The sequence below is a fragment of the Homalodisca vitripennis genome, chromosome 5, assembly GCF_021130785.1.
Source record: "Homalodisca vitripennis isolate AUS2020 chromosome 5, UT_GWSS_2.1, whole genome shotgun sequence".
NCBI lineage: Eukaryota > Metazoa > Arthropoda > Insecta > Hemiptera > Cicadellidae > Homalodisca > Homalodisca vitripennis.
Window position 1 is genome coordinate 92,535,232 of NC_060211.1, and position 13,889 is coordinate 92,549,120.

General features: G+C 33.1%; 1 protein-coding gene across 1 annotated transcript in view; it reads right to left on the minus strand.

The window, feature by feature from the left end:
• LOC124362518 (gamma-aminobutyric acid receptor subunit alpha-6-like) overlaps nt 1-13,889 on the minus strand; it is a 95,415-nt gene that overhangs the window by 14,229 nt on the left and 67,297 nt on the right. Inside the window, exons 3-4 of the mRNA XM_046817095.1 lie at nt 9,196-9,485; nt 2,276-2,343 (exon numbers count right to left, since the gene is read on the minus strand). Coding sequence (XP_046673051.1) covers nt 2,276-2,343; nt 9,196-9,485 — 358 coding nt within the window. The remainder of the gene's footprint in view (nt 1-2,275; nt 2,344-9,195; nt 9,486-13,889) is intronic.

The following is a 13,889-nucleotide window of genomic DNA, read 5'->3' on the forward strand; positions in this document are numbered from 1 at the left end:
TCGAAACGAAACGATAAACTAAATAAAAACTAAATGTGAACACTAGTTCGCTCGTAATCACGCCTAGCTCGACTCGAGCTCGAAACTAAGGAACGCTGGTGCCAACGTACGTCAAGCGACCCAGCGGCCTCGAAACGAAACGATAAACTAAATAAAAGCGAACCTAAATTACGTCCAGCCTGATGCTAAGGAACGCTGGTGCCAACGTACGTCAAGCAACCCAGCGGTCTCGAAACGAAACAATAAACTATGTAAAAGCTAAACTACGTTCACGCCTAGTCCATAATTAATTCAGGAACGCTGGTGCCAACGTACGTACGTCAAGCAACCCAGCAGCCTCGAAACGAAACGATAAACTAAATAAAAGCGAACCTAAATTACGTCCAGCCTGATGCTAAGGAACGCTGGTGCCAACGTACGTCAAGCGACTCAGCGGCCTCGAAACGAAACGATAAACTAAATAAAAACTAAATGCGAACACTAGTTCGCTCGAAATCGCGCCTAGCTCGACTCGAGCTCGAAACTAAGGAACGCTGGTGCCAACGTACGTCAAGCGACCCAGCGGCCTCGAAACGAAACGATAAACTAAATAAAAACTAAATGCGAACTAGCTCAAAATCGCGCCTAGCTCGACTAGAGCTCGAAACTAAGGAACGCTGGTGCCAACGTACGTCAAGCAACCCAGCGGCCTCGAAACGAAACGATAAACTAAGTAAAAACTAAACTACATTCACGTCTAGTACAAAACTAAGGAACGCTAGTGCCAACGTACGTCAAGCAACCGAGCGGCCTCGAAACGAAGCGATAAACTAAATAAAAACTAAATTCAAACTCCTCGTTACCAGTAATAGAATCTAATCCTATTCGTACTGATATATTTTCTTGCTATACTTTATATCTAAAATAATATTCTATTAGCAGCCTAAGTACGTAATCTCATGTACTTATCGTATCGTTAGTGACTGGGCAAGTGCAGGTAAAAACGTGTTTTGGCAGGTAAATAAGTACATACTACGGCTAGGACGTACTTGCACTTTATCGTGTCGTATGTGGGGGCGGTGCCTCCGACTCGTTGACTCCGACTCGACGACTACTCCGACTGCGAGACTCCGACCGAGAGAGCGAGCCAGCTGGGCACAGTGTACTTACGTACTGTAGTACCTGAGCCGTCCGCTGTAAGGCGCTTCAGCCCTTGAAGCGAACTCCGGCGGATTTATCCTGAAACTCCGTGTCTTACCCGATCGAGCCGGACCCCGCCAGCTGACGTCTCCCGCGTTGGTGTTGAGCTACTGGAGTATAGTTGTAAGTGGAAGAAATAAAGATTATAACATGTCATAAAAAAACTAAAAATATTCTCCTCTGAAAAAAAATAAAAAATGCCTTATTTAAGCCCCTTGTAAAAATGACATGTTACAAACTTTTTTTTACAAACTATTAAACTTAACATTTTTATGGCCAAAACTAATTTTTGTATTGTTTGTTGCAGTTGCGATTAAATACCCTATTTAGGAACATGTATCTTTGAAATGAGTCATTCGAAGACTTATGTTTCCACGAACAGTATTAGTTAATCTGATGTACCCAGAGAAATTGCACGTATATATTTTCAGAAACACCTTGTATACGATCCAGATATTGAATTGTTAAGCTTTATCTGGAATTTAACATTAATTTATTTTAAATTAGTTTCAATATTTGACACGTTATTTTATTGTTTATAAAACATATATAACCCTATAACGTCACTAAAGTTATACTTTTGTTACTCTACAAGAGAGTAAATTCTTTGTTTGAAGTTTATTTTTGACGATGCAAGGATTATGAAGGAAACAGGATTTTTCCTGACATTTGCCATCGTGCAGTGAAACAAAAAAATTTGAAAATAGTATCGTATGTTACGGTAGGCCGATGTACAAATAATGGGTATACTAAGTACTGAAAAAGATAAGCTCACGTTAATACTAAAGCAAGCTAATAGTATTCTTCCTCATGAATTTCTATGGTAATCTATTTAGTTTAGAAAGTTTCAATTAAAGTTTACAACAATAATATTTTCATAATAAACAATATTTCATCTGAGAGTAATCATGTTAAAATGTCCACAATGAGCATTGAATTTGGGGTGTGACATATTCTCTTGTGTTTTTATGAAATTTAAATATTATCGTGTAATATGAATAAAAGAAACATAAATAGTTTACAAGTTGACAGACGAAGGCGCAAGGTAAAACCGTAATAAGTTTCCATTTGTACGAGACAAAAGAAAGCCACTTACCATGTCAAGTTCCGAGACAGGCCCCATGCTGCGAATTAGGATGTTAGTCTTCACAACTGTCGGCTCTCCTGCAACAGGAAATTGGTGGAGCTAAGTAAACGTTTTCCTTTATTAAACTATGGGAGATATTAGCTGACAAATTTATGAAAACAACCTTCACTATATTGTGTTTGTTTTAGCGAAACATTTGAAATGTCTATAGGCTAAGTTAGCAAAACCGTTAGTTACAGTTGAATACGTAAGGTGAGATACTTGAAAACGCATGATTCATGTCCTTTAATTAGATCGCAGCCATACGGGAAATGTTTTATTTTAAAGGTATAATCAATATGCAAACGATTTTTTTTGTAAAGTGTTATTAGAACATTAAAAGTATGAAGTAAAAAACATTGTTTAAATTCTTTTCTAAAAACCCTATAAAAGTCCCAAAAACTAAAGAGCACTGGGTTGCGTATTGTGTACTAAAAATAAGATCTTAAAAGGGCATGAGGTTCAACATTGATCTTATAGGGCTACAACCAAGATGGCCGCCACCAATACAGCCAAGAAGATACGAAACACATGATTTCGGATGGAAGGAAGAGAGAAAACGGACAAATGTCCTCGGCCTTAACTAATGGCAAACAGTGTGTTGAAACATTCCCCACACAATTAAATTCTTTTCGTATTTAAGCCTTGCTCTGGAGAGCCATCTTCAGTAAGCAGATGTTAAACCTAAACTGTCAATACTATATACTATACAGGATAGTGAAGGGGTTGAAATCTATCGTAAATTTGGTTGAAGCGTAACCAACCATTAGGCTTTCTTTCTTTCTTAAATTCCAATCTTTTTGAATCTAAAAATCATCGCGTTTTGTTAGTTGTGATTTTTTAAATTGTTAAGATTGATTTAGGCTTTCTACTTAATAACTTTTAATTTGTTGTAGACAAAGTTGCCTTAATTTATCATAAGCTTGACGTTATTTTGATCAGCTAACTTACTGGCATCTAAGTTTATGTGTAAAGCCACAATTTTACCGTTTGTTGGTTCCGTTAACGTTGACAATTGAAAGTCACCGTTCTGAATTAGTTAATACAATAAGATCAATACATAATTTGTTTAAAAGCCAAGTAGATCTGTATTCTCTTAATTATTGACAATTCACAAGTTTTCAGTCAACCTTAATATATTGAAAGGTGACATAGCTTTCACACTTTAGACATCGATCTACCAAAGTCTAACTTTTCATAGACAATTAATCTCAATTTATCTTATAAATAAAAATGAATGGCGAAATGTGTTGGTAAGCGCTAATCTCGAGAACGGCTGGAACAATTAGGTTAATTCTTTTTGTAAAATGTCCATTGAAATCCGAGGAAGGTTTTTATGAAGAAAAAGTTAATAAAAGTTACCTGGAATATTTTTGAACTCAGAAAAATTGTAGTTTTTACGTTTCATAACTATAGTACTGGAAATATCTTAGACCTGAAATATATGACAAGGACTGGAAATATACGCTTTTTGACCGAAGTAAGTTTCCGAGACCTGTGTGATCCGAAATTTGTGTTTTCTTTATCGGGGTGACAAGGCAGATTCAGCTGTGACATTATGTATATAATTAATTAGAACCAGAAATGCTCCTACACGTGCCAAACATGATATACTAATTAAGTTTAACTCTGATATTATTAACCATGAACTTAAATAAATATCTACCTGATGTATGCCTACTTACGTTTTAAAATGTTTATAGGACTCCCATCATATTACATCATAATTGTTTTTACTTAGTAATATAAAGAATTCGGTTCTAAATATTGCGTGCAAAGCCGAGGGTACTTAATAAACATATTACGAATTTACAAGTGAAAATAAGACTCAATATAGTTGGGATATAATTATACGAGTATAAATTTCATGTTTAAAACTATATTTCTCCTAAGCCAAATAAATATGAGGATGATTACGATATAAATTCCAATAACTTGATATAATCTCCAAGAAGAAGAAGAACGCCAACCTAGTATGAATACCTTGACCAACTTAATCTCAGTTCAAATCGACATTGATACAGGAAGATCATTTTTATTCCCAAGATTTATTTGGAATATACACGTATTTACTCTACCTCTTGCATACAACAAGGAAATTTTAGAAATCTGAATAGTAGTTATTGTAAAATAATCGAGTTTCGGTTTCACAAGTTCCGTTTTTTGGAACACCCTAGTAAAAAGTGTGTTTTGTTAAATCTGTTCATAAGTATGTGTTGTATCTATTCACTGGTTGTAATCAACAGCTGTAGCCAAATTAACGGAACGATATTTACCGAGTTAATATAATATAATATAAGATAATATTGTTAATATATCTATCTTAATATTAAATCATATCATTTTCCATTTTTCAAAAGTTAAAATATTCGAGTACCTATGTATATGTAGAAGTACCTATAGATAACTTTTAGAATTGGGAGATTTTTTATAACTTCTTTCGATGTATATTAGTATTTTGTTTTATACATTCCATTAGATCATTTTAAAAATTCCACAAACTAAATCTCATTAAAATTTTAAAAATTTACATTTGTGATACATTGCACGGATTTCTTTCTAATTATATATTGTCATAGAGCCCTAAATAACCTAAATTTATACAGTATTTTTGTTTTATATGATTTTTTAAAAACCTTCAGACTTTTAAATCTAGTTATTTATGACATTTTAATCTTGTTTTTGAATTTAAGTTCAAGATAAAAATGTTTAGCAATGATGATTAAGGTTTTTACTATTCTTAGGAAAATAAAAATACTAAAAGTAGGATGAAATTGAGTTAAAACGCATTTAACTGTAATTTAATAAAAAATACAAATGAAACAATAAAGTTCAAAATTATGCCTGAATGGTAGATCTTCCAGGAGGTTTCTATTTTTTAAATCCTATAATTATAGGTAAGGATATTATGACCACAGTTCAAAAATGTAATGTTATAATCAGCTGATTAGATCAGCTAAAATTAAAACAGGTGATTGTTGTGGCTCACAAACAGTGTTGTCACGTAATAACTGTTGATATTATTTAGTGCTCAGCTTTTCAAAAGCGCGTTATCTCCCTTACCTCTCAACCGATTTTATTAAACTTTGTATTGTTGTATTTGTAATTAAATTGTCTAACCAAAATGTAATAATTCTGACTTATCAAGTTAATTTTTAACATATTTTCTTATAAATTTTTTAAGAGTCACAATCTTTAAACTAAGGCTTGTACAACATTATTATTTTTACTGCACTTATGTCTTCATTTTGTAAAGATATGTAACAAATTTTAACTTATTGCAATGAGCCGTTCTTAAATTAAAAATAGACATGTAAAACTCCAAATGACGGATGTTCGGATACCTATTTAAATTTCAAAAGTTTGAATTTTATATTTTAGTTTATTTTTGGTCCAGGAATTATTATTATATCTCAGCGTTATATTAACTTACATACCTGATGAAATTTGAGTGGATTATTTCTATTTTAATATGATCATAATGTATTATATAAATTTTGCATTTTAAAATATACCTCGGTCTGTAGGTCTCTTCCTATATATTCCGGCATAGTCATAGCGAAATATCATATTGAAGATTCATAGTTTAGTTGTATCAGAGCCATTGTTACGATAGATTTATTATTGTATGGTAAGATACAGGCCATTTGTCAGAAAACAAATATTTTCGTATTAAACAGGCAAAATATATGGCACATTTCAAAGCCTTTTAAAAAGCTTCTTATTATAATATTATATTTTGTATCATTACTTAAGTTTCAAACGTATATTTCTTTATTTTATAAAATAAATTATTCACAAAAGAGTATAAAACGCCACACCACAACGTCTATACGAATCGACAGCTATTTAAACCCGCCTTAGGTAAACACCAATAAATCAGTTTGGCTGAGAGCCAATAACTTTTCTTATAACTCTTTCTTCAACAACACCGAACCGAATCAATTTTATCACCGACTCCTCATCATACATTCTTGTCACTCACGAGGTATCTGCGCCACTACCCCACACCTTGACTTTATCCTCGTCCTTCTTTTTCGACAAGTGACACTTCCCTGATTTCCCGCGAGGTGTCGCCACTCAACGTTCTTTCATTAAGCGCACTGTCTCTTATTTTCTTTTTAACTGTTCTTAAGTTGCCGCCCAAATTGTACTCGGTCCCAGCTGAAAATTTGGTCTCATAAAAAGAGATACGTATCGATATAACTTCTAAGCGAACTGTATTAGTTTTAAAATTATGATTTAGTTTTTGTAGAATCGTTATGATGTGATTTAAGTTCAATATCAGATTATTTTTAATAATGTAAGCTTAATCATAATCTTTCAAAGATAAGCATTTATCTGTTCCAATTGATTATATAACCATGAAATAGTTTTCAAAATGTATGTCATCATTCACACCTTGGACGCCAGTCTGAACGCGCAGGAAGTGAAATCCCACTTCTTGTAAAACCAGGGTTAATAATAATATGGTTTAAATTTGGTGAAACTGGAGAAGAGTTTTGAATATGATGTGGGCTACTGTGGATTATTATCCTGTAACAGTAAAAATGCATACAATCCTGTCCTGGAGAAATTAAAACCTAAGGCATTGCACTGGTTTGCTTGTCCTCAATCTGCTGTTGGATGAGCGGCCGGTGCAATGGCAATTCGGACGTGTGTCGTGATACAGAGAAGTAGAGTCGGTGTTGGTGAGCAGTGGCTGCAGGATCCTCTAGTCGATAGTTATTGTGAAATATATAATTATTTGTTGGGGGTGCCGACTATATTAAATCATGCATTGTTAATGGTCAATATTAGGGGATTGGGTGTGGAGGGTGGTTAGATTGCAAATATTACATAATTTAAATGAATTATAATGACTTAGTTGAAAACTGAAATAATATGTATGTTCTACAAACGGCAAGGAAGGTAATCGAATTAGTTATAATTTACTCTATTGGCTCTTAAAAGCTCAATTTTATTTCGTAACTAAATTATATTACCCAATATTTATCTATAACCTTAATATTATATTTATATACCTCTCTAAGCCGACCGTAAGATCCGGGCTGCCTCCAGTAATTTAAGATTGCATGTTTTCTAACTGAATTCAATCATTGTTATTTTATAATTGAAGTGAAGACGAAAGGTTGATGTGGTCTTGAAAAAAAATTCAAGACGACCGACGAGGAGAGTAAAAACTAATAGCTTATTAATCTATAAAATTCAAATAAACGCAAGAAAACTTGATGTATGCCAAACAGAAGCAGTGGTTGTAGTTTGTTCAATTAATAAGTTTCAGGACTTCCTTGAAGTTACCGACAAGTCCGCTTTAGCTTGGGGTGCTTCGTACTTTAGAAACTTAAGCAAATTATAACACTAGTTAGGATGACTTTGAGTTCACCCTGTAGTGTTGTACATGTCAAAGATGGAGATTATAATAAGGTGCTAATTTCGTGTGTCTAGGTGGCTAGGTCAGATTTTTACAAATTGTAATATATACGATGAATGTAACAAGTTATCTTTTATGGACTTAAAAAGTTATAAAAGTAAGAATTTGGAGAAGCAAGGAATAGAACAAAGTACCTAAAACAAAACCAGAGAGTGGAACATATGTATTGTCTAAAATAAATCAACAAAATATTTATTCATCTTGTTGATTTGTTTGGGATAGTATGCTTCATACCAATACGAGACCATATTAGGAGCCATCTGAGTGTCACTTCATAAATAGTGAAATAGAACATTTTTATAGCTCTTAAATGATAAAAAATGGCTTTAAGAACTTATTATTTGATTGTTATTCCATAGTTAGTTTATTAATATTTTAATCTTAAGTATGGGCATACATCGCAGTAATCTCGTAATATACAGTTATGAAGATATCTTACTTAATTTAAAAAAAAACCATTGGTTGGTCTAGATAAAAGAAAAATTTTTTAAACTCCGATGTTCATTACCGTCTGACAGCAGTAATTCAAGTGTATTAATTATACGCAACGCCTTGTTGAATGTATTCATGCACATTCTAAAGTTTACGCGTAACTTAACGAGCTGCGGAGGGATTCCTTAACTGCTTTGACTGTTTGAAGAGGGATTTACAGTTTATTTAAACTGCACACGTTACTTATTAATAGATTTAAAATAATTTATAACTTAGAACTACTAGCAAAATGCTCTTATTTCCGTCAGAAGATAACGTTGAGAATATTAATTAAAATCAATAAATTATGAATGTTTGATCAAGAGTTTTTTCGTCACACTCTTTCTATTTTTGATTCTTGAGACTCAAAGCAGAAATTCCTGAAATTTTAATCCTGGAGCACTTTGACAAGCCTCTAAAAATTCTAACTTCTACAACACGAGTGTAAGTGCACCTGGCGAAATGAAACTGGATGGAATTTTGTAGTTTTTATAAATGTTATTTAGTTTTAATTTATACATGTTTGTAGTTCTAAATTAATACAATATTGCTTACTGCATGCAATACTCCATGAGGGGTTATTTCTGGTTATTTTATACCTGTAAGTAGAACCTACATTATGAGAAAGCATAAACCGAAGTATCATTTACAATTGGACAACACAATGGTTGTTGTTTGCCATCACTAACTACAAATGTTGGGGTAAAGGATTGATAAATATGTCTACTACGGAGGGTAGCTGATTGAGTAGGTGAAGCGCCCTTAGTGTAAAGTTTTGAAAATCCTAAACATGTGGAATTCCACTTCCTGCACGTTTTGGCTGGAAGATCTGGAGCAGAACTACTCTACCCTTCTTCCAAGTAATATGACATTTCATGCTTCTTGTCCTAAATAAAAAATTGCACAAATGACTTTAAACATCATGCCTTGACGAAACTTTTACTTTCATGCCAAATTTGTAAAACTATTCAGCTGTATCACTCACCTTTACCGTGGTTGGGCAGTTCGGAGCGTTCGTAGTTCTTGAGGAGATTCTCCAGGACCAGCGATATATTCCTGGAGAAGACCAGCGAGACGTTTCTGGACGAGGTGTTTTCAGTGCTTTCTGTGTGTCTATGTGTCCGCCGCACCGTCCCTCCTTGGAAGGACTCTCGGGGATTCCAGAGGAGGGACTGGAGGCGACCGTTTGTCCAGACCGCTCTCCTGGAATCGTTATCCTGGTACACGTGTTGTATTACCAGCCGCGAAGGATCAAAACTGGATAAGGCGTTATTCCTGGAAACCGAAAGCAATCGATTTATACGAAATGTTTGTTTTAAAATTTTTTGGGACGAAACAAATAAATAAATAATACGTACACGCAATAGTTAATACTGATTCACTTCCTAGCCGTAGATAGAACGTCAACCTTTACCTATTTATTGGCTTAATAGGACTGGTCCAAAAGATTACTACTTCCTATGCCAGACGCTTGAAACTGCTTTGGTGCTTTGCCCCACTAAACTCTGGGGAGAAGTATTTGTGGAATTTCTTTCGACAAAGGTGTGTTGAAATTGGTTTAATTTTAAAACCTCCAAGGTGGGAGGAAAAATAGAAATATCGTATACGCCCCTGGTAGTTTAAAGTGCAGAATGTAGTATCCCATTAAACATTTCCGGCAAAAAGACTGTTCTCGAATGCTGCCTAGAACTTGGCAGCATTTTTAAAATGCATCATCCGTTCGATATTTGGTCCATAAATGACAATCACACATGAAATTTACAATAATTGAAAACTATATTTGAGAATGTAATTAATACAAATTGTCGTACTTTTTTCAGAATGTTATTTTATTATGAAGAAATTCCTTTATTATTTCTGTGAGTTCTGTCCGAGGTTGTAGGTTTACAGACTTACAGAATATTTGGGGATTAATAACTACAGTATCTTTACCGGAGTAAATTACCTAATGTAGACTCCATGATATTATACAATTGGAATAATACATAAAATTACATTAACAATATGGAAGTAACAATGAAGTCTCAGTAATAATTTCTAAACGAATTCTATGTTATTTGTAATTGTCAGGAAACGAACCGAAGTATTGGAATGAGGTTCAAAGGTTGATTATGCGCTGATGACTGACTCTGATTAATTAAGGTTTGTTAAAGGCAGAGGGGCAGGTGTGAACGAGGACAGAGAGTTAAGTTCGGTTAATTGGGCGCTCATTGAGTTAGTGTACACCGGCAACCTTTTAGAATAATTAGCTTCAACCTCAAGGTCGATGTTTCCATGCTCGACTTGAACTGTTATTAATTTAACGATGTTATCTGTCCAGAGTCTTATGAATTACGACCGTATTATTACTCTACTCACTGTTTTATTTTAGGAACTAAAAACAAAACAATCTATTATAACATATTCTAATAACAATTACTTTATTACAGTTTTATTTTTATTTCACAAATATAGTATACAACTGTTTTAAAACATTTGTGGATAAAACTTTGTCTTCATATGTTGTTTTTTCATGTAAAACTGTTAGTTATATTTATAACAAGTACTACAACAGTGTTGTGCATAGCTTCGTTCCGTTTCAGCGTTTGGTGTAACAACTGTCTAAGTTAATATCAAGAAAAAGCTTTCACTGAAGTCATTGGAATATTGTCTGTTATTGTTATCAGACCGTAACAGGTATTATTGCATAACACGAGTAATACTATCATGGCGACCACAGTCTTCTTTTGAAGGTATTGTTTAAAGATAAGTATACATATGCGGGCTTAAAAATTGAAACTTATTTACAATTTAAATTTACTAAATAAACGTACGCTCAGTGAGAAAACTTGTCAAAAACTGTAACTTAGAAAGAAGTACAGCCGTTCCTTTACTACCGAGGCCTGTATGTTTATTCGAGTGCGAAAAAGTTTTAACTTTACACAGAAAAAGTACAAAGTGTTTTGGAATGCATGTAACATTTTCTAATCTTTTTCACAACAAATTTTATACTGTTTGATTTTTAAGATATTGAATACATTTAATCCCGTTTGGATTTTTCGATTACCAAGAATTGTAAAAGAAATGCTGAAAAAAGTTTAAACGGAATAAAATTTGATTTTATAAATATCTCTGAGCTCTCCACTGAGTTAATTGGGCAGCTTGATACACCATTTCATTCTAGTACATTCGGGTGTTCGAATAATAAAATCCGTTATTTATGGAGTCAACGATAAGTAAAAAGTTTTTTTTGGAATGCATTTAGCAATTTTTTGTATATTTAATATTGTTATCTCAAACTTAAAAAAAAAATATCGATTACACTAAAATCCTATATTTTTTCGAAATCACGAAAAGTTGGGAAAGAAATACTGAATCAAGTTGAAATGTGGTACAAAAATTGATCTTATCACAGATAAGTTCATTAGCCATCCTGCACGCCATTTCTTTCCAATATGGTGGCTCTTTAAACTGTAGAAAACTTCAACAACTCCATTTAAGAGATTAGAGAAATGCAGTTAGAATTCTGTATTTCAACAGTAAACTATGATAATATTACTGTTGTCACAGAAATGTACCTACTTCTTCCGCCTCAAATGAAAGAACTATTCAATTAGACGTTACATATTTTGTGACCTCTGAATTTATGTGTGTATTGTGTTGTGTTTGTGAACTTAATTTTATTTATTTATATTTTATAACACGAAATAAGACAACTATCTATTCACATAGGCTGATGTATATTTCTGGCATAAGACAAAGATTCTACGTTGGTGATAGTAGGCAAGTACCCTTCTATAGATCTTACCAACAATGCTAGGGCTAAAAGCGATGATAAATTTATAATAACTCAACAATGGAAATATTAATATTCAACTTACTTTTATCTGTAGGTGCAGTTTATCCCAATGCTTTTTTTACTTGGGAAAGAAGCTAAGGAACTCTCTCACTACACTTAGTCGTAAAAGAACCTTTGTGGTTGCTTCCGGAATGACGAGTATTCAGGATTGGGAAGGTTGGATGTAGGAACTGCCTCGCTTTGGAAGAAGGGCAGACTAGATTTGTACCAGCGTATTGCGAATAGGAAAAGGTTCTCCCTTCTATTTATGCTAGCAACATTATTTAACCATAACCATAACAATTTGTCGAGTGATTATAACATAGTGATGTACCGTTGTCCAGATATAAGTGATGCATAGATTTTTGTGTTACCAATGTTTTGTTATCCTTTAACTGGAAGGTATAAAGCCAAAAATGAATCTTCTGTGGAATATTCAGTGATTATGTAAAAAGCGTATGTTCTAAAGTTCAAACATAGTGGTAACCTCTTCTACGTGAACTGCACAGCATATTGCTACTTGTGTTTACACGTACACGTTTATTATCTCCCTCGCGATTCATATTGCTGATAGTTAATTAGTGTATTTGTTTTATATCTGTATATACAGATTGATAAACGTAATGAATTTCATAGTATGTTTCTTATGTATCAGAAAAGAAAACTAAATTCACACAACAATAACGACAATTTTATCAAGAATTATTTTACTTACTAAGGTAAAAAACAAATTAAGCGATCTTTCTGCATGTCTGAGACTCAAAATATCTGGAATGACTAGATAAATATTGAACTCACGGATTAAGAAAGCCATAGCGTTATATTCTACCACACTATTAACCAGATACTAAACATAATAAAGAATGTTGACCAGTCCAAACCATACCAGAATGAGTCAATCCATTGATTGTTACAATGGAAATCTGTATGGTTTTTTCATCAACTATTAATTCACAAATAGGGAATAATAAAATGTTATATTCATCGTTATCACTCCTTGGTGTGGTAGTGCTGGGTGTAATCGATTATAATATTTTAATTAGAATCTGAAAATGAAGTATAGTTTAATTATCTTAAGTTTAAAAAATATGATCTTAATCATTATAGCAGTTTGAGAAATTTTAAGAATTTGCGGTAATGATCTTGAGGGTAAAGACAAAAAGGATTATAAATCACCAGTATATTTTTATACCAAATTAAAACAATACCTAACTGATAAGTTATGATTGGTCTAACTGAATGGACATTGTTATAATTTAAAATAATCAATATATGTTAAACGTTATAACCAAACACATAACAAATCGATAGCAACGGCTGCCTCTACGGCTGTTTACATGTGAAATCTCAAGCGCCAAATGGCAATGAATAGTAATGGCGAAAGCAGCCAGGCGCAAGATACAATTCGATCACAACCTCAATTTGCCTACCCGCCGTTACTGGGGCGCGACGTCTAGTTCTCGTCTGTCAACATCAGCATTTATTGTTTACACTAGATATGCATTTACAAATTTATTTCAACATCTTATTGACACTAAGGGACTATCCGGTTGTCGTATTTAATAAACATCATTAAAATATTTAAATACAATCAAACCTTGGCATTACAAGTTATAATTACATTGATAACTGACATTTAAAAAAATCATTTCTTTGCCAATTTCAAATAATATGTACCAAAGTACGAGATAACGTTAAACATCGTATTTAGACGCTTAAAAACATAAAAAAGTTATATTAAAAATGAACAAGAAAATGATTTCTATCATTTATTCAAATTAAAAATATTTTGATCTCAATTATAAAGTGGTATTTTTGACATAATTCTTTATGTTTAATATAACAATTAAAAAGGAATGTAT